The 26,348-nt window shown below is 29.9% G+C and overlaps 2 protein-coding genes across 3 annotated transcripts in view; one reads left to right on the top strand and one right to left on the bottom strand.

Annotated features, from left to right (window-relative positions):
- LOC105218559 (N-alpha-acetyltransferase 30A) overlaps positions 1 to 26,348 on the top strand; it is a 130,543-nt gene that overhangs the window by 73,248 nt on the left and 30,947 nt on the right. Inside the window, exon 5 of the mRNA XM_054232347.1 lies at positions 1,259 to 1,293. The gene's annotated coding sequence lies outside the window, so the exon portion shown is untranslated. The remainder of the gene's footprint in view (positions 1 to 1,258; positions 1,294 to 26,348) is intronic.
- LOC105220441 (uncharacterized) lies at positions 10,189 to 24,711 on the bottom strand. 2 transcript variants are annotated; one of them, XM_054232349.1, is made up of 3 exons: positions 23,908 to 24,711; positions 18,142 to 18,566; positions 10,189 to 10,837 (listed from the first exon to the last, which is right to left on the bottom strand). In XM_054232349.1, exons 1-3 carry the CDS (start codon positions 23,920 to 23,922, stop codon positions 10,327 to 10,329), a joined length of 951 nt encoding a protein of 316 aa, XP_054088324.1. In that variant the 5' UTR covers positions 23,923 to 24,711; the 3' UTR covers positions 10,189 to 10,326. The 2 variants fall into 2 exon arrangements, with proteins under 2 accessions (XP_054088324.1, XP_054088325.1); XM_054232350.1 differs by having other exon boundaries at positions 23,917 to 24,353.

A 26,348-nucleotide genomic window follows, 5' to 3' on the forward strand; every position in this document is an offset into this window, starting at 1 on the left:
TACAGGAGCTCGGAGTGAATATCCATCGCCTTGAAACGGGCATTTGAGTCTATTATTCTGCTCTATATCCAAACATATAACATATCAGAACTCGAACCTTGTAGCTCAGGATCGCCAAATTTTTTAGAAGTGAGCTTCGTTTCCGATTGATTAAGGATTATACAGCTTATCAATACCGATAAGAAGCCCACAGTTTTGTACTTTTTTCGGCAAGCCTTTCCAAAAATTTCGATTAGGCATAGCCTATTATTCTCATAGACTATTTTTCAGCTCACCATCCAAACTTACGGATATCTTGACTGCTTTGAGATCCGAACTCAAGTACTCAGAAAGTTAAGATAGAAGAACTCGAAGCTTGCAACTTGGACCAAAAGTATATGGACTATTTGTTTGATACTTGAAATATTCAAGGAAAATGGGAAGACTAGGAAGAAGTTTTGTCCCGAACTCGAAGCTCAGAATGGGCTTTTTCGAGGTATGGAGACTGGGTCCACTCTTCAGCTTATAATTTATGTCTGTCGAGTAGTTTTTGTATTGTGTTGTACGGAGTGTTTCAAACTCGGAGCTCAGTACTTGCTTTTTCGAGTATATGGAGAGCTGGAGCACACTTTAGAGGTATAACTTCCATTCGTACAAAGTCTAAGTCGTTCGTTCGGCAAAACTATGACCAAAATTGGCAATATATTGCCAGCTAGAAATAAAAAAGAAGAAGAATAAAAATGAATTATACAAATTAATAATCAAAAAGTCCATAAAAGCACCGAAATTTTATATTTATATATTTATTGCCGCCTTTGCAATTTAAGTTGGTTTAGCTTTAGCTAAAAGAAAAAAAAATCACGCTAAATTTAAAAAATAATGATTAAAATTAAAAAAAAAAAATATTTTTTTTTTGTATTTTTTGTGTGTTTGTAAATCATTTTGATGCATTTAAACGTAGCAGTTATTTGCCAATTCAACACTGTCGAGTTGCCGGTTTTGTTAACGCGCATTTGTTGTTGCACCGGCGTTGATGGTGTTGAGTGAATGTCTGTTTATTGTTTGAAATGTTTTTTGTAAAACGCACAAATAGTTTGGAAATTCAATAAAACATTCATGAAATGCATGTGTGTGAGTGTGTGTCTATGTAAATGTTATAGAAATAAGCCTCTTCAAAATGTCGGCGATTTGCATTACAAACGTTTTGTTACAATATTTTTTGGTAGCTAGTAATATGTCAAATTTATTTCTAAAACAACATCTATTGCTCTTCTTTCAGATTGATTGCGCTAAGAGAAATACATACTTGTGTAGGTGAGTCGTTTGGATTGTATTTTATTGCATTTATTATTGTATATTACAAAAGTTTCTTTATTAAAAATTCATTCATATATTTTTTAATAATTTTTTTCATAAAATATTTTTTGAAAAATTTTTTATATAAAAAAATAAAAAAAACTCAAAAACAAAAAAAAAATTAAATAAAAAAATAAAAAAAAAATAAATAAAAAAAATAAAAGAAAATAAATTTACAATGAATTTAAATTAAAAAAAATTAAAAAAATTAAAATTAAAAGAAAAATAAATGAAATTTAAAAAATTTATATCATAAAATATTAAAGAAAGTAACATACAAAATGTAAAAAATAATATAATCCATATTTCTTAGAAAACCCTTTAAGATAACTCAATAAATAGCTTACATAATTTTTAATAAAACAAGTAAGGAAAGGCTAAGTTCGGGTGCAACCGAACATTTTACACTCTCGCAATTTATTGAAGAAATTTTAATAAGATAACACCCAAATTTACCCATAAATTCGGCACAAAGTTTAATAGAATAACGAAAATCGTCCTATATAGTGTATGAGGGCTGAAGTAATTCCTGAACCGATTTCATTCATTTTCACGAGCTTGGTACACTATATCCAAAACTATACACGCACTTAATTTCGCAAAGATCTCACATATTAACCAATACATATATGTAGATTAAAGCCCACCGTATTTTTGAAAAACCTATAATTAGGTTCATGGGAGCTAGGAGATGTTATTATCCGATTTTAATAATTTTTGGAACAGAGACACACTATTAGAAGAAAACAATTTTCTCTGAATTACATTAAATTATCTAAGAGATATACCAATATTTTCGGTTAATATTTATCCTTAGGCGCTGAGTTCAACATGTCCGATATCTGGGGTCTTGAAAAGTTATAGTCCGTTTTCGACAATTTTTTCTCAAGTGAAGCCAGAGATGATATGTACTATTTATGTAAAGTTTTATTCCGCTATCTTCATTGGTTCCTTATGTTTACATTATAAAGTGAAGGAATCAGATGGAATTCAAAATTGAGTTATATGGGAAGTTGTCGTGATTATAAACCGATTTCATCCATTTTTCACATGTGTCATCTGGGTGTCAAGAAAGTATTATATACCGAATTTAATTGAAATCGGTCGAGTAGTTCCTGAGATATGGTTTTTAGCCCATAAGTGGGAGATGCCACGCCCATTTTTCATTTTGTAAAAAAATCTGAGTGCAGCTTCCTTCTGCTATTTCTTATGTAAAATTTAGTGTTTCTGACGTTTCTCGTTAGTGAGTTAACCCACTTTTAGTAATTTTCAACCTAACCTTTGTATGGGAGATGGGCGTGGTTATTATGCGATTTCTTTCATTTTTGGACTGTATAAGGAGACGGCTGAAAGACACGACTGCAGAAAGTTTGGTTTATATAGCTTTATTGGTTTGCAAGATATATACAAAAAACTTATTTGGGGGCGGGGTCACACCCACTTTTCCAAAAAAATTACATTCAAATGTGTCCCTCTCTAATGCGATCCTATGTTCCAGACTTTGTTCTCATAACTTTATTTATGGCTTAGTTATAGCTCTTTATGTGTTTTTGGTTATCGCCATTTTGTGGGCGTGGCAATGGTCCGATTCCACCCATTTTCGAACTTAACCTTCTTATGGTGCCAAGGAATACGTGTTCCAAGTTTTATTAAGATATCTCAATTTTTACGGACGGACAGACGGACGGACAGACAGACATCCGGATTTGAACTCCACTCTTCACCCTGACCACTTTGATATATATAACCCTATATCTAACTCGTTTAGTTTTAGGACTTACAAACAACCGTTATGTGGACAAAACTATAATACTCTCTTTAGCAACTTTTGTTGCGAGAGTATAAAAATAAATATAAATAATGTAAGAAAATAGTTTAATAAAAAAAGAATTCTTCATTATGAAAATAAAAAACGCATTAGAACGTTCTAAAAAAATAAATTATTTTATTTTATTATTTTTTTTATTTAATTTTATTTTTTTTATTTTATTTTATTTTATTTTTTTATTTTATTTTATTTATATGCCAGCCTTACAGACATACATTATGTATATGTATGTATGTGATTGGCGTTGCAACCGTTTAGCCGGTTATAGCCGAATCGACGATAGTGCGCCACATCTCTCTCTCCTTCGCAGTTCGGCGCCAGTTGGAGATCCCAAGTTTAACCAGGTCGCTCTCCACCTGGTCCCTCCAACGGAGTGGAGGCCTTCCCCTTCCTCGGCTTCCTCCGGCGGGTACTGCATCGAACACTTTCAGTGCTGGAGTGTTTTCGTCCATTCGGACAACATGACCTAGCCAGCGTAGCCGCTGTCTTTTTATTCGCTGAACTATGTCAATGTTGTCGTATAACTCGACTTGTAGAGCTTGATTTTGGTTCGTCGAGAGAGGACTTTACTGTTCAATTGCCTACTCAGTCCAAAGTAGCACCTGTTGGCAAGAGTTATTCTGCGCTGGATTTCGAGGCTGACATTGTTCGTGTTGTTGATGCTGGTTCCCAGGTATACGAAATTATCTACGACCTCGAAGTTATGACTGTCAACAGTGACGTGGGAGCCAAGACGCGAATGCGCCGACTGTTTGCTTGATGGCAGGAGATATTTCGTCTTGTCCTCATTCACCTCCAGACCCATTCGCTTCGCCTCCTTATCCATGCGGGAAAAAGCAGAACAAACGGCGCGGTTGTGTCTTCCGATGATATCAATATCATCGGCGTACGCCAGGAGCTGTACACTCTTGTAGAAGATTGTACCTTCTCGGTTTAGCTCTGCAGCTCTTATAATTTTTTCCAGCATCAGGTTAAAGAAGTCGCACGATAGTGAGTCACCTTGTTTGGTATCGAACGGCTCGGAGAGGTCCTTCCCAATCATGACGGAGCTTTTGGTGTTGCTCAACGTCAATTCACACAGCCGTATTAGTTTTGCGGGGATACCAAATTCAAACATCGCGGCGTAAAGGCAGCTCCTTTTCGTGCTGTCGAAAGCAGCTTTAAAATCGACAAAAAGGTGGTGTGTGTCGATCCTCTTTTCACGGGTCTTCTCCACAATTTGGCGCATGGTGAATATCTGGTCAGTTGTCGATTTTCCAGGTCTAAAGCCACACTGATAAGGTCCAATCAGTTTGTTGACGGTGGGCTTTAGTCTTTCACACAATACGCTCGATAGAACCTTGTATGCGATATTTAGGAGGCTGATCCCACGGTAATTGGCGCAGATTGTGGGATCTCCCTTTTTATGGATTGGGCAGAGCACACTGAGATTCCAATCGTCAGGCATGCTTTCTTCCGACCATATTCTGCAAAGAAGCTGATGCATGCACCTTATCAGTTCTTCGCCGCCGTATTTGAATAGTTCTGCCGGTAATCTATCGGCCCCCGCTGCTTTGTTGTTCTTCAAGCGGGTAATTGCTATTCGAATTTCTTCATGGTCGGGTAATGGAACATCTGTTCCATCGTCATCGATTGGGGGATCGGGTTCGCCATCTCCTGGTGTTGTACTCTCACTGCCATTCAGCAGGTCGGAGAAGTGTTCCCTCCATAATCCCAGTATGCCCTGGACATCGGTTACCAGATTACCACCTTGGTCTCTACATGAGGATGCTCCGGTCTTGAAACCTTCGTTAAGTCGCTTCATTTTTTCATAAAATTTTCGAGCATTCCCTCTGTCTGCCAGCTTCTCAAGCTCTTCGTACTCACGCATTTCGGCCTCTTTCTTTTTTTGTCTGCAGATGCGTCTCGCTTCCCTCTTCAGCTCGCGGTATCTATCCCATCCCGCACGTGTTGTGGTCGTTTGCAACGTTGCGAGGTAGGCAGTCTGTTTTCTCTCCGCTGCGAGACGGCACTCCTCAGCGTACCAGCTTGTTTTTTGTCGTTGCCGAAAACGAATTGCTTTTCTGCAGCGGTACGCAGTGAGTTTGAGATGCCGTTCCACTGTTCCCTTATACCGAGATGCTGATGAGTGCTCTCAGAGAGCAGGAGTGCAAGTCGAGTAGAGTATTTCGTGGCTGTCTGTTGCTATTGCAGCTTTTCTACGTCGAACCTTCCTTGTGTTTGTTGACGGGCGTTCTTTGCTGCACAGAGGCGGGTGCGTATCTTCGCTGCGACCAGATAGTGGTCCGAGTCTATATTTGGTCCTCGGAGCGTACGCACGTCTAAAACACAGGAGACATGTCTTCCGTCTATCACAACGTGATCGATTTGGTTCCGCGTGTTTCGATCAGGAGACAGCCAAGTAGCTTGATGTATTTTCTTATGCTGGAATCTGGTACTACAGACGACCATATTTCGGGCCCCAGCGAAGTCAATCAGCCTCAGGCCGTTTGGCGATGTTTCGTCATGGAGGCTGAATTTTCCGACTGTTGTGCCAAAGACGCCTTCTTTACCCACCCTGGCGTTAAAATCGCCAAGCACGACTTTTACATCGTGGCGGAGGCAGCGCTCATAGGTACGTTCTAGGCGTTCATAGAAAGCATCTTTGGTCACATCGTCCTTCTCTTCCGTTGGGGCGTGGGCGCAAATCAGCGATATGTTGAAGAACCTCGCTTTGATGCGGATTGTGGCTAGACGTTCATCCACCGGGGTGAATGCCAGGACTCTGCGACGGAGTCTCTCTCCCACCACAAATCCAACACCAAATTTGCGCTCCTTTATATGGCCGCTGTAGTAGATGTCACAAGGACCCACCTTCTTCCGTCCTTGTCCCGTCCATCGCGCTTCTTAGATGGCGGTGATGTCAGCCTTGAGTCGTATGAGGACATTAACCAGCTGGGCAGAGGCACCTTCCCAATTAAGGGTCCGGACATTCCAGGTGCATGCCCTTATATCATTGTCCTTAAAACGTTTGCAGGGGTCGTCATCAAAAGGGGGGTGTCTCATCCGAGGCTTTCGTAGATTTTTCATTGGGGGGTGTTTTTATGTGGTGGGTCCCAAGCCCTACGCACAACCGCATAAGCGGGCTTCGCCTTCTCACTTTAGCTCGCCTTCAAACGGATGTCTGTTGGCTACCCAGAGGATACTTGGTCTAAAACCGGAAGTCGTGAGCTGCTTGAACCATGTGGAGAAGAATCGTTTCTGGCCACTCCCAAGTGAATGACAATCAAAAACTTTCCTCACTTGCGTGAACTTCTACACATGATCCCATCCTCCATTATGTATATATCTTACATAATTATTGTTAAAAATTTCAATTACATTTATTAGCTGTAAAATTCACTTAATATCGTATAATCTTCATAATTACTAAATTACATTAAAATTTTTGAAATCAGTGCGTCCAACCTCTTTGATTAATTATACCTTGATCAGCTGATCAATTAATGATTACTCCAAAGAGCTTAACTACATTACATTCGCCATTACTTTACATATATAAAGATGTGTAAAAATAACAAAAAAAAAAAAAAAAACAACAACAATAACAACAACTATTTTGCATCATATTAACACGCCTGCTCATATTTATGCGCATGAAAACCCCCTGCTGCTGTAACTCAACAGCAAATCATTTAATGCCAGCATCAAATAGATATCTTTCAACTCTTCATAGTTACCTAAGCGCTCAGCTAATCATTTAGGTCTTTTGTTGCCATTGTATCGCTTCTTTCTGGGATATTTTTGGGCTTTTGTTTGAAATTAGTTCAAATTTTTTTTTTTACTCTTGTGTATGTGTATTTTTGTCTATGTCTCTACGTGTGTTTATGTCTCTACGTGTGCGATAAAGCCTATTCATATTGATTGACTTTTGAATCAAAATACGTAGCTTTGCTCTTCGATTTTTAATTAAATTGTAGTTGATTTTACATTACACACGGACGGAGTGAACAGCGGGCGGAAAAAAGTTATGCAATGTCTCAGGTTTAACGTAGCTTTGCAAATATTTATCGGAGACTTCATGCTTCAAAACCATAACTTTCTCGAAAGGATACACTTAGAACCTTATTATCCAGTTCTTTTTGTTAACCTATAGTTTATAATACTATAAATTTCTTAGCAAATCACAGTTGAAAAACAGGCAAGTATATTCGAATGTAATTTTGAAACACTCAGAATATTCGAATATAATTTTGAAAAAAAAAAACAGTGCCAGAATATACGTATATAATTTCGAAAATAAAAATGCTCGGAATATTCGAATATAAGTTTAAGAAAACGGGCTCAGTATATTCGAATGTAGTTTTGAAAAAAAAATACTCAGAATATTCGAATGTAACTTTGAAAAAAGTCTCAGCATTTTCGAATGTAATTTCGAAAAAAAATTACTCAGAATATTCGAATGTAATCGAAAATCGCTTATTTATCATTAATGTTTATACTAAACTCTATGTTCTCATATAAAAAATCGTCTCAGCAGTCATCTAAGATAAACATTTCATTCCTGTTGCCTACATTTCGGCGCATTGATATAATAATCTATCAAGCTTGTCACAAGTTCCGAGAAAAACTACACAAAACTTACTATAACTACTTTCATTCACCTTTTATAGGTACTCATAGAGTATTTCTCAAACTAACCCTCCTAACTACGCCGCTGTAGAAGTTACGATTTACATCTTTCTATAACTGTATGTGTTTGTAGTGTAGTTACGCTATTTAAATGTATTCGCTTTTATTGTGACTTTTTTATTGTTTGTTTTTTTTTTTTCAAATTTCATGCCTTTCGCTTTGTGGCATAGCCCATTGGTAATGCCATTGTAATAAACATCAATAATCCGCATTTACTATGCTTAATAGGGTCAGATAAGCAATTCATAGCTGCACTTATTATTTGTCAATTTTTGGAAACAATGAAAGTAATATTTATATTTCTTAAGTCCACTTAACCTCCAATACTTGTAGATCGCAATACAATCAATTTTTATTTAGTATCAAGTTAATATTGGTGCTGATCTTATTCTGGATTTATCTCAATCTTTGCTTATCTTGTCTGGGTATTTGTGCTTTTTATTTTGTTCTCATATTTGAGTTGAATCTTGACTTAGATCGGCGATGTCATTCTTAAAATGATTTCAAGTGTTCGTTTTAGCTTTCTGTCCTCGTGCACTTGTATTTAATATTGCTGTCTTTAGTTTTTTGTATCTCGTTCTCAAATATAAACTTGATATTGATGTTTATCTAGACCTTGATCTTATTATGATCTCGGCGTTATTCTAAAAAATCGTTCCTGATCTTCGTTTTTGATCTTCACTTATTTTGACTTTCTATTTATTATTTCAGTCTTTGGTTTTTGTCAAGTCCGTTGTATCTCGTGCTCAAATATGATCTTGATATTGATTTTGATCTTGACCTTGCTCTTATTGTAATCTTGATATTCTTGAAAGTTTTCGCTATTTTTGTTGTTATATTTATTGTTTCAGTCCTCACTTATAATCACGCCTGTTTATCTTGTTCTCAAATTTAATGTTAATCTTGATCTATATCTTTAGTGGTATTCTTGAAACCGTCCCTTCCGTCATTTTTTTTTTCATATTCATTATTTCAGTTCTTGATTATTGTCAGTTCGATTAAGAACGCAGCTCTGATCTCAAAATATCGTCACTTTCTTTTATAATATTCAGCTTTGACTTGCTTTCTGGCTAACCAATATAGTTTTCTCATATAAATCAAAAACTTTTGATTTCCTCTTAAACTTTATTTCTTTCCTCTCCGTCAATTTTAAAATTTCGCCGCAATATCTTTGAATTTTTTTTTATATATTATTTATTAATTTTTTTTTGTCATGGCAACTCAATAACTATCGATTTTCACACTGTCAAGCCGAGACATTTCATTTCACTTCCATTATTTGTGCTCTTTCACAAATTGTTGGTGTGGTAATTGATGGCGCCAACGCTGTCAGCGCGTGATTAACTTACCAACAACTAATTCAATGCCGGTTATAAAAGAAATAACAATAAATATGATGATGATGATGATGAGATTTTCAGCATTAACCATCAGTCGCATCGCTGCTCATCTCAGTCGTGCTTGAATTGAATTTATTATTGGAAAAAAGTCGAAACTAAAAACTGGATACTCTCACACTTATTGTACAAGTATGCATGCCGGAAGCAATTGAAATGGTGGGAACAGGAATGCAGAAATTTAACTCGAGACCTCTGGTAATGCTGTGCAGATGTACAGAATAAATTGTAAAAAAATTGTAGACAGTAAATGAAACCGTTAGACCGGTTTGTAGTTCTTAAAGGACTCCACTTTTGCTTTATCTTTATTCTTTGCTCCTGCTCTCTCCGCGTCTTTTCGTGTTTGTATTCTCTTTTCTCACTCGTCTGCTCTCACTCCATTTCTTCCCATCTTTTTTCTATCCACTTCTCTCTCTCTTCCTATATGCTCTCTCTACTCCTTATTATCTCTATCTCACTCTTTCGCTCGATCGTTAACATTATAATCAATCTATCTCTCTCAATCGTCAAGTTTGCAATCTTTCTGTCTCTCACACGATCGTTAATAACTTATATAACAAAGAGGTCGTCTCTTAACGAGCTATCTCTCTCATTCGCTTGATCGTTGAGATTATTATCTACCTCTCTCTTTAGCTCGATCGTCAATATTGCTCCCTCTCTCGATCTATCTTTCTCTCTCTCTCTCTGAATCGTTATGATAAATCGAACTGTTTGTCTTCTATTAAGGTAAGCTATCTATCTCTCCCTATAGCTCGATCGTTGAGATTGATATCTATCTCTCTCTTTCATTCGTTCGTTAATAATCTGATATTTCTTCCTCTTTCTCTCTCAATCGTTATGTTACATCGAACTGTTTGGTTCTATGCTTCGTGTCAATTTTTGACTATTCCCCATTACATCTCACAAAAAATTGCTGGAAAATATATGGTGATCCGTAACATAGTAAAGTCATTTGCATTGGTGTTAATTTAAATTTATTTATTATATGAATAACTCAGTAAATGACTATAAATTCAGATATACAATAACTGGAAAAATACGAAATTAATTGCGCCTGAAGGTAGACTATGCGCATATAGCAACTACACTTATAGTCTACTTTTGGGCATACGATTTTGTTATTGGATACGCCAAAGTATGTGTTGCAACAAATTTAGGCAATTTATGTTTTTGTTGTTGTCGTTTATGTTGTTGCAACATACGCACCATCACCCAACTGGGTATATACGAGTCTAATAATGAAGTATGCTGACGTTTGGCGAAAACATCGGGAATATAATTGATCTTATTCAGATCGGTCTCAATACCAATCTCTCGTGTGTTGTATGTTGGTGATTGCGTTGTTGTTGTTGTTGTGATGCTAATAAAGGACGGTGGATAGGGTAATTGATTGTTATAGGCAGGATGTGTGCCCTTTTCAGTTTGTCGTTTTGGTGCATGTAGTAACTGATTGGAATGATTTTTATGTTTGTTTGTTGCGATTGCAGACTCGTGCTGTGACAACGGTTCTCGAGCGTATAAAATTTGTGCAGCCAATGGTGGGCGTGTCGCTTGACTGCTTACGTGTTGAGGTAGTCGATATGTGTTTGCTGGCAAACTATATTGGCTAGAAGAAGTAATAAAGAAAGTTGTGTTAAAAAAAGGATTGGAAATACATATCTCTTAAAGTAGAAGCAAAAATGTAGACAAAAATTTACAAATTTCAATGCATTACATTTTTCTTAAAAGCTATAACTTTCTAAGTTATAAACAGGTTGTGTCCAAATATATTCCATGCCATTTGCTCTGTTGGCGTTTTAAATATTCTTTATGTTATAAGAACTTACTACATAACTCATGTGAGAAGTACAAATGCGCTAATGATCGAATGAAATATTGCAATTATATAGCCAGCGCCTAAATGCATGCATGCTAGTTGAGACGAAATATGTATTTATCGGGAGATCTAAGTAGAGGTACTTTTTTCAATGACCTTTTTTTCAATATTTGTTTGGCATTTCATCATGGAAAGACTTAAGCCTGAACAACGTTTACACCGAGTTCTTAAATAAATAGGAATCGTACAAAATACGGCTTGTGGAAGAACTGAAGCCGCTCGACCTTCCGAAGCTTCGCTCTATGGACTCTTGAAATGTTCCAAGAAGATCCGACGTTTTCGAACCAAACTTTCTTCACCGATGAGGCCCATTTCAGGCGCAATGTGTATGTAAACAAGCAAAATTGCCGCATTTACCACGAAGAGCAACCTGAAGAGATTCACAAAGAGCTGCCATTTCATTCAGAAAACCAACGGTTTGGTCTGGTTTGTGGGCCGATGGCATCATCGGATCATATTTCTTCAAAAATGATGCCTATTTGAGGCCTGAAATTGAAGCTCTTGATCTCGGCGGCATTTGGTTGGAACAAGACGGCGCCCCTTCCCACGCATCGCATCAATCTATGGATTTATTGAGAGCACACTTCAGTGAGCAGATAATATCAATCAAGTTTTGTGCTGGTCGATTGGCCACTAAGATCGTGTGATATCACTCCGTTAGACTTTTTCCTGTGGGAGACTTTGGAGAAAAAAAATCATGCGTGTCATTCGCCAGTTACCAGTCGAAATGCTTGAACGAGTCAAATTGGACTCAACGGATAGATCATATGAGAGAGTCGTAGCCGCGGTTAACATTTGAAAGCGATAATCTTCAACAAATAAATGCGAAATAATGTCTTTTCGAATGATAATAAACATTTCTCATTAAATTTGAATTTTCTGTGTTTTTATACTCTCGCAACAAAAGTTGCTAAAGAGAGTATTATAGTTTTGTTCACATAACGGTTGTTTGTATCACCTAAAACTAAAAGTGTTAGATATAGAGTCATATATACCAAAGTGATCAGGGTGACGAGTAGATTTGAAATCCGGAATAAATGATCGCACTAGGAGGGGGCATATTTGGATGTAATTTTTTTGGGGAAGTGGGCGTTGCCCCGCCCACAAATCGGTTATTTGTATTTAACTCGCAATCTAATAAAGCTATATAAACCAAACTTTCTGCAGTCGGTTCTCTTACATACCCCACCACACACCATGAAAATAGTTGAAATCGGATAGTAACCACGCCCACCTCCCATACAAAGGTTAGGTTGAAAATTACTAAAAGTGGGTTAACTAACTAACAAAAAACGTCAGAAACACCAAATTTTACATAAGAAATGGCAGAAGGAAACTGCATTGATATTTTTTTACAAAATGGAAAATGGGCGTGGCATCGCCCACTTATGAGTCAAAAACCATATCTCAGGAACTACTCGACCGATTCGAATGAAATTCGGTATATAATATTTTCTTGACACCTTGATAACACGGACAAAAAATGGGCGAAATCGGTTCACAACCACTACTACTTTCCTTATAACTCAATTTTGAAATCCATCGTATTCCTTCACTTTATAATGTAAACATAAGGAACCAGAAGATAACTGAATAAAACTTTACACAATTAGTGCATATCATCTCTGGCTTCACTTGTGAAAAAATTGTCGCAAACGGACCATAACTTTTCAAGGCCCCAGATATCGAACATGTTGAACTCAGCGCCTAAGGATAAATATAAACCGAAAATATGGATAAATCTCTCAGATAATTTAATGTAATTCAGAGGAAATTGTTTTCTTCTAATAGTGTATCTCTTTTCCAAAAATTATTAAAATCGGGTCATAACATTACCATATACCTCATTGTAGGTTTTTCAAAAATACGGTGAGCTTTATTCCGCATATATGTATTGGTTAAATTTCTTCAATAGATTGCGAGAGTATAAAATGTTCGGTTGCACCCGAACTTAGCCTTTCCTTACTTGTTTTTTTTTTATTTTTTTTTTTTTTCAAATTGATCACGCTTTATATATATTTTTTATGTAAACTAAATATAATAGCAGATTTCTCATCTGAAATAATGCCGAATGACACACTATGCTCAATACATTTGCTCAAAACAATGTAAATCACTTAATTTGTTTATAGCCTTTTTCCTACTTTCATTCAGTTTTTTTTTTTCAAATAAGCCATTGTACTTTCTTATTGCACATTTTTTGTTGTGCACTTACCGTCATTTTTTTAATGCTTTTATTATTTCTTTTATAATGCTTCTATTATTAATACCGCCCGCCGCTTGCTGCTAATAAATGGCTAGCCGCAATATTTTGTAACGGTATGTTGGCATTTTTGTTCGCGTTGCGGCTGCTGTATGCGCATGACTAACAATCACGCATTCGCTCAGCCATTTGGCTGCTGTTTAACACACAGACTCATGTGTATAGTGACACAGTGCAGCAATTATAACTTTCAGAACAACAACATTCATTACAAATATGCATTACTAATAATACAATTATCTAATATATAGCAGGCACTAGCACATTGCGCTGCCTATACTTCTACATACATATATGCATAGGTTAGTGTGTATGTGTGTGTGCTGCTTGTGGTTGCGCGCAAGCAATTGTAACGCTTCAGCTGGTGTTGTTGCTGTCAGCTGTCTTGGCGGTGTCGTCAATGCATTGTTAAATGCCAATTGCGGCAATTAATATACTGCTCTGTCAAAAGTAGAAATGCTTGCGGTTTCGAAATAAAAAAAATCCAAAAATAATAATTTCGAATTTTCACAAAAATTGTTTTGATTAACAATAATAATTATAAAACTAAATAATAATATAATATTTTATTTTTATTTTTATTTTTATTTTATTTTTTTTTATTTTTTTTTATTGATTGTCTCAAAAATTATTTTTTAAGTTTTAAATTTCAAAAATATTCAATTTTTTTGAAAATATTTTTTTACCTGTTATTGTGGTTTCTATTGGTAAATTTTGCTATAAAATTCATTTTTGTATGTAAAAATTAAATAATATTTTGAATTTGCTTGGAAAAACTTTTTAAAAGAAATTAATATGAAAAAATATATAATAAATTTTTATGTTTATGACAATAATAATTTTAAAAATTATTGAAAAACGAAAATTTGCAAAAATTATTAAATTTTATTTTCTATGTCAATTGTAATTAAAAAAAACATTGTTTTTGAATATAAAAATAATTAAGATTTTGTGTTTGCTTGGAAAAAATATAAAAAATAAATAAATATGAAACAAAATTATTAAATTGTATTTTTTTTATAGCAATAATAATTGTAAAAATTATGATTTTCTATTTAAAAATTAATTATGATTTTGAATTTGTTAGAAAAAAATTATTGAAAAACTAAAGTTTGCAAAAATTATTAAATTTTATTTTCTATGACAATTGTAATTTAAAAAAAAACATTGATTTTGAATATAAAAATAATTAAGATTTTGTGTTTGCTTGAAAAAAATATTTAAAAGAAATTAATTGGAAAAAAATATATAATAATTTTTTTTTGTTTATGACAATAATTATTTAAAAAATTACGATTTTTTTATTTAAAAAATAATTAAGATTTTAAATTTGTTAGAAAAAATTATTGAAAAACTAAAATTTGCAAAAATTATTAAATTTTATTTTCTATAATTTAAAAATTAATTATGATTTTGAATTTGTTAGAAAAAATTATTGAAAAACTAAAATTTGCAAGAATTATAAAATTTTATTTTCTATGACAATTCTAATTTAAAAATTTTTTTTAGTAAAAAAATAATTAAGATTTTGTGTTTGCTTGAAAAAAATATTTAAAAGAAATTAATATGAAAAAATATATAATAAATTTTTATGTTTATGACAGTAATAATTTTAAAAATTATTGAAAAACTAAAATTTGCAAAAATTATTAAATTTTATTTTCTATAATGTAAAAATTAATTATGATTTTGAATTTGTTAGAAAAAAATATTGAAAAACTAAAATTTGCAAAAATAATTAAATTTTATTTTCTATGACAATTGTAATTTAAAAAAAACATTGATTTTGTATATAAAAATAATTAAGATTTTGTGTTTGCTTGAAAAAAATATTTAAAAGAAATTAATATGAAAAACATATATAATACATTTTCATGTTTATGACAACAATAATTTGAAAAAAATATATAATATTTTTTTTTTGTTTATGACAATAATTATTTAAAAAATTACGATTTTTTTATTTCAAAAATAATTAAGATTTTGTGTTTGTTATATGAAATTAAAAAGCATTATTTTTTGAATTTGTTAAAAAATACTAAATTTTATATTTCATGATAATTTTAATTACAATAAAAAAAAAAAAAATTCCTAAAAAAAATTACTAACTTTTAAATTCAAATTTTATTGATGCAATACATTGTTATTAATTATTTCTAAACAAATAAAAAGTTATAACAAAAATTATCTAATTTTGAAATTCTACATTTTTTTTATTTTTTATATATGTATTTTTGTATGTTTTTTAATAAAATTTAACATTTTTTTTTAGTTTTTTATTTACATTTTATGTTTTTTTATTAAAAAAATTGTGTTTTTTAAATTCTTTTAGTTTTCAAAAATATAAATATTTTCTTTAACAAATTCAAATATCGTCTAAATCATTAGTAATTAAGTCTGTAGGTCACATAGCTCCTAGCGCTAATATGATTATTTTTATTATTTTTTTTAAGCATACATGCACGTGTATGGGTAACTATGTTTCCGTGCCAAACCTATTCAACAACAGAGCCTGTTTGCAAACTATACAACACTTTTAAATATTTTATTTTTGTAAGCAAATAAAACTCAATCTTGCTTCGAAAAAGGAAGCAAATGTGTTCAAAATTTACCTGTAAAACCTGCATTGCCAACAAGGAAGCTACAAGATGGCAGATGAACACAACAATTTGCATAAAATATGTGTATATACATACACACACGCATACATATCTATGTTCACATATCGTATAACTAGTTAGTTTATTATATTTGCATGGAAATATTTTGCTATTGAAATATTCGGCATTGTTTCTTCTTTACACCAGTTAGTCAATAGTCAATGGCAGCTTTTCGTTTGTTTTGCTCAAAGCAGGTTCGTCGCTTAAGTCTTTTGTCTGCAGAGTGTAGACGCAAACCATTCGCGTTCACAGTTGTTGCAAGAAAAGCTCATTTTGGTGTGTATGGCAAAGCACAAATGTGGAATGTGAGTATTTGCATGAAAATCGGTTAATGAGGGGTGTTCATAGTGTTGAAAAAGTTTTTATCATTAGGTCTATAACTTTGCTTCCTCCGTTTTCCAATAGATGTCTCTAGGGTCAAGCACTGGTCGATTAAATCGATTTTTTTTGTACATCGATCTTGGGCATTTGTGTCAACATTAACCCAATAAAATATTTGTAGAGATCTATTTGTATTCCAAACTTATTCTCAACTGAAAATGTCACTTTTTAAGCCGAATTCTCGACATTTGTGGGAAATTTTTCTTTTTTAATTCCAAGCAAAGGCCGTTTGAGGCTCATCGACATTTGTAACCGTTTTTATACAAAAAAAATCCTTAAATTTTCCAAAAAAAACACCGCGGAAGCAAAGTTGTAGACCTAATATTATAAATTATAAAAAAAAATTATTATTGAAAATTATAAAAAAAATTTGATATTTGAAAAAGTAAAATGAAGTACATATATTAAAAATAAAATATAATGCCAATATTTTTTAAATAAAAATATATATTTTTATTCTAATTTGAAACAATTTTTAAATAAAATTTCCTTTTTTAATTATAAAAAATTTTAATTTTTTCAAAAACAATAATATTTTTAATAATTTTTTTTATATTTTTGATAATTTGCTTTTATGTTAGAAATTATTATTTTTTAATCAAAAATATAATATTTTATTTTTTTTTTTTATTTTTGAAAAACAGCGACATACTTTTGTGATAAATAAACAAAAACATTTCAGTTATAAATTATTTTACATTACAAAAACAAAAGATTATTATTCAACTATTTTTTTTTTAAGAATTTAATTTAAATTATTCTTTTTTTAATCAAAAAGGATTAATGTTGTTTTTTAATAAAAAATAATTTAAATTAAACTCTTAAAAAAAATATTTGAAGAAAAAGATTATTTTTTTAATGTAAAATAATTTATAACTAAAATGTTTTTGTTTATTTATCACTAAAGTATGTCATTGTTTTTTAAAAATAAAAAGAAAATTAAAATATTATAAAATGTTAACAAGTGTTTTAATTCAAAACTTTGTTTTTTTTTTAGTGTAGTTATTACTTTTTTTATTTTCGACAATTTTTTTTATTATTTTTTTATTTATACATTTTCTTATTAAAAATTTTTTAGTTATAAAATATGTTTTTGTTTTCAAAAAATAAAAAAAAATATTAAAAGATGTTAATAAGTTTTTAATTCAAAATTTTGTTTGTTTTGTGTAATTATTTAAAATAAAATTTGTTTTTATTTTTGACTATTTCTTTATCAACATTTTTTAGTTATAAAATATTTTAATATTTTTTTTAATTATGTTATTGTTTTTCAAAAAATGAAAAAATTATCAAAAAATTTTAACAATTTCTTAATTCAAAATTTAGTTTTTTTGGTGAATTTATAGAAAATTGTTTTTTTATTTTAGACAATTTTTTTTTATTTTTGTTTATTTTTTTCTTAATTCTTTTTTTTTTTTAATTTTTAGTTATAAAAAATACTAGAAAACTCCAATAAAATTGCATATTCCAAAAAAAATAATCATTTAATAAACAAAAAATAAACCAATATCTTAAATATACTTTTTTAAAATTTAATATTTTTTAAATACTATAATTAATTGTTTTTTTCAAAAACATGCGATAAAAATATCGATTTTTTTTAAATAATAATAAAATTTTTAAATTTCATATAATCAAAAAAAATAAAAAATTTTTTTTGTCTTATAATACCAACCAAAAAATTTTCTTACTTTTAGGATAATTTTTTTTTTAAATCAATCTATACTTACTTCACATATTTCTGCTTTGCTACATGATAAATATCATCAGTATCTTGATATTCTGTCTCGATTTTTCCAATATCTTGTTGTGGTTGGTGGTAAGCTTTAAAATATACCTGCGGCTTATCAGCTGCATATAACGTACGCTCATAGTGGTCTGTGCTTCTATAATTTTGATAATTTTGTGCGATACCATTAAATTTTGATGGTTGATATTTTTGTTGTTGTTGTTGTTGTACTTTAAACAATCTGACTGAATCATCGTGCTGTGTATTGGCTGTATTGGACCAAGCCGGTGACTTGTATTGATTTGCATATTCCAGAGTTTTCAAACGCTGCCGCTCTGGTGTGGCGCTGTGTGCATTTTGACAGCGTAAAATGAGCGAAACCAGTAAGACGAATGGCCAATTGTGAGCGTGTACTATTGCTGAAGCCTATACAAGTAGAATGAGATCACAATCAATGTTAAAAAAATGTAGAAATAATATGAAGCGATATTGAGCGCGAAGAGGCTACATTTCAAATCATTTACTACGAAATATTTGAAGCGATCACAGTTGATCTATTATGGCAAGCCACCGAGAGCAATTCTATGCAAGATAGAAACGTTTCAAAATAGACACTTTTCGAAAGCTTGTCAAGTACTTTTTAACATTAAAGTATCGTTATTATATACACGTAATTAATTTTTGGTCCCGCCAAAATTTGGCGCTACCTTATTTCTTATAATTTCTTTCTGCGAACATATCAGGCAACAAGTCGTAGTCGCAACTACACATGTTACAAATGCTTAAGAGTCATCAGCAATTGTTTTTGCGGCATTCAACAAAGTGTGTACAAGTGCTTAATTATATGTGGTGAAAGGTAAAAAAACACAAATGACAAGTAGAAAATTAGTTTGTAAATAGTGACATACAAAAACAAAATTGCATAAAAACACTTGATCCAATTTTGGACGATCTCATATTTGTTTTTATATACGAATTCAGGGTACATGAAAGTAAAAGTGCAAAAATAAAAACTAAAAATGAAAACTACTTACAGTTAATGTAAAAAATCAAAATAATATAAAAATTTAAAATGTAAAAAGATTCAAATTTTTATATAAAAACAAAGTTATTAACAAAAATTTTATCAAAGGTGTATTAAAAAATGTTTTATGAAGAAATTAAAAATTTTATTTAAAAAAACGTAATAAAAAAATATTTTAATCTCAAATTTTTATTAAAAAAAAATAAAATATTTATAAACAAAAATTTAAATTTTTATAAATAAATGGTTTTATTTTCATTTTAAATTTAAATTTTTATTAAAAAAATGTTATATGTTTTGTTTTTAATTTTTATCCAAAAAAATTATTTAATACAATATTTTTATTTCAATAATTAAAAAAAATTAAATTTTTATTAAAAAAAAATATTTTGAGCTCAAATTTTTATTAAAGAAATTATTTTGATCTCAAATTTTTATTTAAAAAACTATTTATTTTTTATTAAAAATTATAATAAAAAATTTAAATATTTATTAAAAAAAAATAAAAACAGTTTTTTTACTAAAAATTTTTTATTAAAATCTTTATTAAATTTTAATTTTATATTAAAAACATTTTTATTATTTATATTTTCAATTATTTAAAAAAAAATAAATTACTATTAAAGAAATTATTTCGATCTCAAATTTTTATTAAAAAAAATTTAACTTTTATGAACAATTATTTTAAATTAAAAAAAAAAACAGTTTTATTAAATAAATTTAACTTTTAATTAAAAAAAGTAAAAAGAAATGTTTATTTAAAAAAAAAAATAAAAACGGTTTTTTATTAAAAAAATTTTTTTATTAAAAACAAAGTAAAAACAAATGTTTATTTAAAAAACTTATTTAAATAATTTTGTTTATAAATGTTTTTATAACAAAAATTTTAATTTTTAATTAATTTAATCTTCCTAATACTACTACTTTGTCTGTTTGGACAATGTGATGTTTGTTTATACAAATTTATGGTACATATATAAAATGATATTTAAAAAATATATGTGTATATAAAAACTACTTAAAAATAATATAAACATTTAAATTGAAGAAAAAATTATTATTAAAATAATTTTATTATAAAAAAATTTAAAAAAAATAGTATACAAAAAAAATTTTATACAATATATATATATTTTTAATTATGTAAAGAATATTTTATTATATTCAAAAAAAAATTTTAATTTTTATTAAAAAAATTTTAAATGTAAAAAAATTCAATTTTTTATTAAAAAAAAATAATTTTTTAAATATTTTTTTATGTTTAATTTGTATCTTTCTAATACTACTAGCTACTGTCTGTTTGGACAATGTCAAATTTATGGTACATAAAAATATATTTAAAAAATATTCGTGTATATAAAAACTACTTAAAAACAATCTACAAATTCTAATTTGAAACTTAAGAAAATGTAAATTTTTATCAAAAAAAAATTGTATTAAAAAATATATATTTATACAAAATATATATATTTTGACTTTTTATTTATATAAAATATATATATTTTGACTTTTTATTTATATAAAATATATATATTTTTAAGAGAAATTTTGGTTTTTTAAGTTTTTCGAAATTAATTAATTATGAAATATCTTTTTTTCTTATGAACATTTTGGAAAATTTACATACTTTTAACAATTTTTTTTTTAAATATAATTTTTATAAATTTTTTGTGTTGTCTTCAACTAGCTTAGCTATTTGAAGTGAATGGAAATAGCAACATTAAAAAAAATAACTTGATTGACCAGTTGCTGGCACATCTCAGCCGCATTTGGAGTGCCTAGACGTGCTTAGAATACGCACACGAATGCGAAAAAAATATACACAGCACACTATACTGAAAACTAATTATATTTTAGGCATTTTTCAATCAAAATTTGTTTGCTTCTCTGTTTTGAGAGACGTCAAAAATGTGCAAAAAGTAACAGCATTAGCAGTGTTAAACAAAAATTAAGTTACAAAAATATTTTGATAATATTATTTGAATTTTTTACAATTTTTTTTGTGTTGGTGTTAATAAATTAAATAATTTAATTATAAATTAAATAAATAAAAATTAATAATCGCTACAAATTTTTTTAAAAAGTTACAATAATTTTTTCTTTCAATTAATTTTAATACAAATTATTACTTTTTTTTATAAATTTTATGTTTTTGTGTTAATAAATTAAATTGTTTAATTTTAAATTAAATAAAAATTAATTATCGCCAAAAACAAATTTCCAAAACCTAAAAAAATTTTAAATAATTTTTATAAATTTTTATTTTTAATTTGTTTCTCATAGAAATATTTTTCCAAAATTTCGTAATTTTCTTAGTAAAAAAAGATTTTATTTACAGAAATTCGTTATTATTTTAAGTAAAATGTAGAATTTTTGTTAAATTTTTTTTATATAAATATCGTGTATTCATTTATCATATGATCTCATCACATGATCTGTAGTCCTGAATCTGTAGTAGTTTCGCATATTATTATATATTTCTTTGATGTTTATTAATTTTTCTGTTTAACATCTGATCATTTTATTACATATGCATATAATAATTCGTCACATGACCAGTAATCGTGCGATATATTTGTGCAATTATTTTGCCTGCGTGGTAATTGGAATATACTAAAACAAAAATATATTTATTTATATTATACAAGATTTTCGTTATGCGCTCAACATGTAATGTGATATCACGTGAGGTTATATCATATGATCTCCTATTAAGCGATATTTTAGGTATTTTGCATATCACATCATATCATGTGATGTTTCGTCATATGCAATATTTCATCACGATACAAGATTTTATTTATGCGCTCAACACGTTTTGTGATATCACGTGAGGTTATATCATATGATCTCCTATTAAGCGATATTTTAGGTATTTTGCATATCACATCATATCATGTGATGTTTCGTCATATGCAATTTTTCATCACGATACAAGATTTTATTTATGCGCTCAACACGTAATGTGATATCACATGAGGTTATATCATATGATCTCCTATTAAGCGTTATTTTAGGTATTTTGCATATCACATCATATCATGTGATGATACATCATGTGATGTTTCGTCATATGCAATTTTTCATCACGTGAAATTTTTTATTTTTTTATATCTAGTTGCTTTTTTGTTTTAATTTTCTTTTAATTGTGTGACTCCAATCACACGATCACCAATAAGCATAAGCAACTATCTTGAGATGTCTGAAACCAGTGCGTGTGACAAACTCATACCAATATATATTAAGCAAAACTGTTTTTCTAAAATTTTCCAAAAAAAAAAAACAAAAAATTGTCTGCGTAAAAACCAGTAACTCGTCTGCATATTTATGGGATCTGCAAGAATCACTTGCCATTGACCAACTGCATTTTTCGCATACAGCTAAGTCGAAGAACCAAAAAGTTTGTGTTTTTTTTCTAGAAAAGTTAGTAATTCTGGTTTTTATTTTTGGAAGTGAACTCCAAATGTGATTTTAACAAGCCAAGTTCTTAAATTCACATATTTATTTCATAGTTTATGTGCGTATGTGTGTATGTTGGTTATGTTAGTGCAGCCGTTGCCATTAATGCACTAAATTCATTTGGCCAGTCACTGGCAAAACTCGTAAACATCACGTGGTCAACACTGATTAAATAAAAGACATAAAAAAGTAAATAAATTGTAAAAAGTGATGCCGCACAGCTATGAATGTACATGGACATATATGTTTGTGTATATATATATATGTGTGTGTGTGACTGTGACAAAGCGCATCTGCTGGCGTGCAAATGGAATTGATGGCAGTCTCTTGTGATTGGGCAGAAAATCACTAGTTATTGTTGTTGTTTTTTGTTATTCTAACAATTACTATACACGCTGTACATTCACTTTTTGTGGCAGAAAAAGCTTAATAGCCAGCGTTGTGTGTCTGTATGCATGTACATATATGTGTACATATATGGGTAAAATAAACCAATTCAGCAGACAAGTGTCAAAGCCAAGAGATAAAAAGAGAATATAAACAACTGTTTGGCAAAATTTTTTAGTAAACAACAACAATTTTTTTTTTAAATATTATTATTTAAATTTTTTAATAAATGTTATAAATTTTATAAATTAATAAGTTAAAATTTATAATTAATTTTATAAATAATAATGAAAAGTACATATTTAATAAAATATTATTTAAAAAAAAAATAATGAAATTTAATACTCCAACAAATTTTTTTTTTAAATAAATAATTTAAAATAAAAAAATAGAGTTTAAAAAAATATTGAAATTTAATTTTATTTTTGTTTTCACCTAAACTTTAAATAATTTTTTTTTATATTGAAACCAAATATATTAAATTTTTTTTTTTATCTAAAATTTAACTAAGACACCTTTATAACAACATGAAACAAAATGAAAAAAAATTTGAGGTCTTAATAAATAACACTTTGCAGTAAAATAACACTTTTTCCATAAAATTTTCATAATTCATTATTTGAGTTATATGAAAATCACTTTTTAACTGTATGTTGTAATTTTATTTTAAATGTTTGACGTAGCACAAAACGAAGACAAAGCTTAAATAACACGCGAATATATATTTTAGCATACATTTATTAAGCATTTTTTACATTCGTTTTAAAATTTTTGCAATTTTTTAAATTGTTTTTAGTATAATTCTTTCCCACAGTATTAAAGCGCTGCTTATTTTTATTGTGACATGTAAATTTTTCAAAGTGTACTAATTTTAATTTAATATTTTTCAACTATTACATCGAGCACCTTCATAATTATGGTTTTTGAACACTTTGTGACTTTGCCAGCTAACCGTACGCATATAAACAATATATGGACAATGATTTAATTTATAGTTTTTTTTTCTCTCTTGTCAAATGTCAACAAATTGTTTTTTTTTTTTTTTGTTTTTTCACTACTTTTTGCTTGCCGAAAACTAAGGATGATGTTAGGCGGCGTTGAGGCTTCTTAAATATGTGTGCTTCAGTGACAGCGACCTACCATTTTATACATGCATTTCCGTCTGTGTAATTTCGCGTAAATTTTGTCGGCATTCATTTGCCGTTCTCTCTCTCTCTCTCACTCTCTGTTGATATAATCGTAAAAAACTCATACAAACTACAGTGTTGGGCTGAAAATATTGCAACTGTCATGGATTGTAGCCACGAGAGTGACGATGCCAATAGACTTCTTTCCTTCTTTTATGCAAAAACCAAAAAAAAAAAACACAAAAAATATAAAAAAATTAGAGGTGAAAGTAATTAGTGAAAAAAAAAATAAAAGTATATACAAAATTAAAATAAGTAAGTTATATTAAATTGAAAATTTCAAATTAATTGTATTTATTTAAGTTTTCTATAAAAATAAAAGAAACTTCCATTTTCACTTTATAATCGCTGCTCTCGTGACTTCTCAGTGTTCCGCTGTATACACTGAGCCTTGTATACTTCTTGTGGTGTTCTAAGTTATTTTTTTAGGTTATTTCTATATTTCTCATTCTCGTGCTACAGATACTAAGCAGATTTATACTATACCAAGAACTTATTTATAAACATATGTGTTTATATATACATACTAGCAGACCCGTCCACACGTTTTTGTTGCTAAGGTATACATTAAATTAGCAAATCTTTCAATGCAGAAAATTCTTACGCATAAAGGCGAAAACTTTAAAATGATTGATAGACATTATTGTAGATCTGTGTTAAGCGTAAATCATCATAATTTATAAAACTTTGATTTTTGTATATTGGAGAAAGTAACAAAGGACCAAATTTCATAGTTGGCTTTATTTTGGCTTTGGTGGCGATATTGATTACCTTCTTCACAACCAGTCTTGTTCTTTTGCAAAGTTTGATGTTGATTTATGTTACGCAGCATGATGACAACTCACACTACTTTTAATTGCAAGTGAGTGGAGATAGTCCAGGTTTCTAGCTGTGTCAACTCTCCTAACGAAATTCTAAAATGGTCGCATTAGGATCAAAGAGATCCTTGTTTTTTACCACCAATATAGGTCATTCAATCAGCCATTTATGTTTATTATATTATGGTTTCATGTCAGGAAAAACACGAAACCCGTTAAAAATGTTATTAATCCATCGATGTGTCAACTGCCTCGCTACCATTTTTAACTATTTCTACAATCGCAGTATGATATTGTTGGAAAAACACTCATATGTTATTTGTTAATTGGCGATTCTTTATGTGTCGCCACAAATTAGCTGATTTTAGGAATGTGATTAGTTCGTCACAGTTGATCCAGGAATAGTCTGGCGAAAATCACCTGCCAACAGAATCATGTCTTTACCAAAAATATTTTCGTTGTCGCGTAAATCTTTTAAAGTCCTGTGCAGTACCTTCAGCGACTTGAATATCTGGAAAATCTTCTTTATAGCTCTTTTTTTTTGGCGATTTTGCAGACTGGTATTTCGTTGATTTGCAATTTAAGAGTAATTTCAAGGCCGAATTGCCGTTTGTCTGCCTACTAACAGGTGCCACGTTGCCCCTATTCCCATTATAACTGGTCGTTGAAAATGAGTAAAATCGGTTCAGGGATTACCTCAACCCTCATGTACTATATATCGATAGCTTAATATAGAAAAGGCGTATCCACACTTTTTGTGGCTTTTCAGGAGAAGGAAAAAACTGAATAAAACCTTAAAAACTTAAGATGCAAAAAACATTTCTATTGCAATTTTTATTCAAAACAGGTAACAAATTCAATTGTGGTATAATGAGTGTATGTGGTATATGAGGAAAAATCCGATTCGAAGTAAAACGTTTTGCTATCTTTTCGACAATAATGTGAGTTAGGGCTTTTTTTATATGACTATAAATCCGTTATTTACGATCAAAGGCCACTAATTTTTTAAGGGGAAGAGTATTTGACAGTGGTCTACCAGAATACATTAAAAAAGCGATTTCGAAAAAATGTAGATACACCTATATTAAGCCAACGATATGCTGATTTTCGTTATTCTATTGGACTTTATTTCAAATTGTGTGTTATAAAATTACATCAATAAATTGCGGGAGTATAAAATGTTCGGTTGCCTTTCCCTACTTGTTACAAATTGTTTTGGGCTATCGACACAGCCTTATACAATTGAACAAAGCAACAATGACAACTTTCAAAATATTGTTATTTTTTGTTTTGTTTTGTTTTTTTTTTATAATTTTGTTGTCAATTCAAATAA

The sequence above is a fragment of the Zeugodacus cucurbitae genome, chromosome 5 (genome assembly GCF_028554725.1).
Source record: "Zeugodacus cucurbitae isolate PBARC_wt_2022May chromosome 5, idZeuCucr1.2, whole genome shotgun sequence".
NCBI classification, from domain to species: domain Eukaryota; kingdom Metazoa; phylum Arthropoda; class Insecta; order Diptera; family Tephritidae; genus Zeugodacus; species Zeugodacus cucurbitae.

Coding starts and splice junctions, on each gene's coding strand:
- LOC105220441 (XM_054232349.1), bottom strand. Junction 10,838..18,141: donor GCAAAGCAGAAATATGTGAA/GTAAGTATAGAT, acceptor TACTTCTTCTAG/CCAATATAGTTTGCCAGCAA.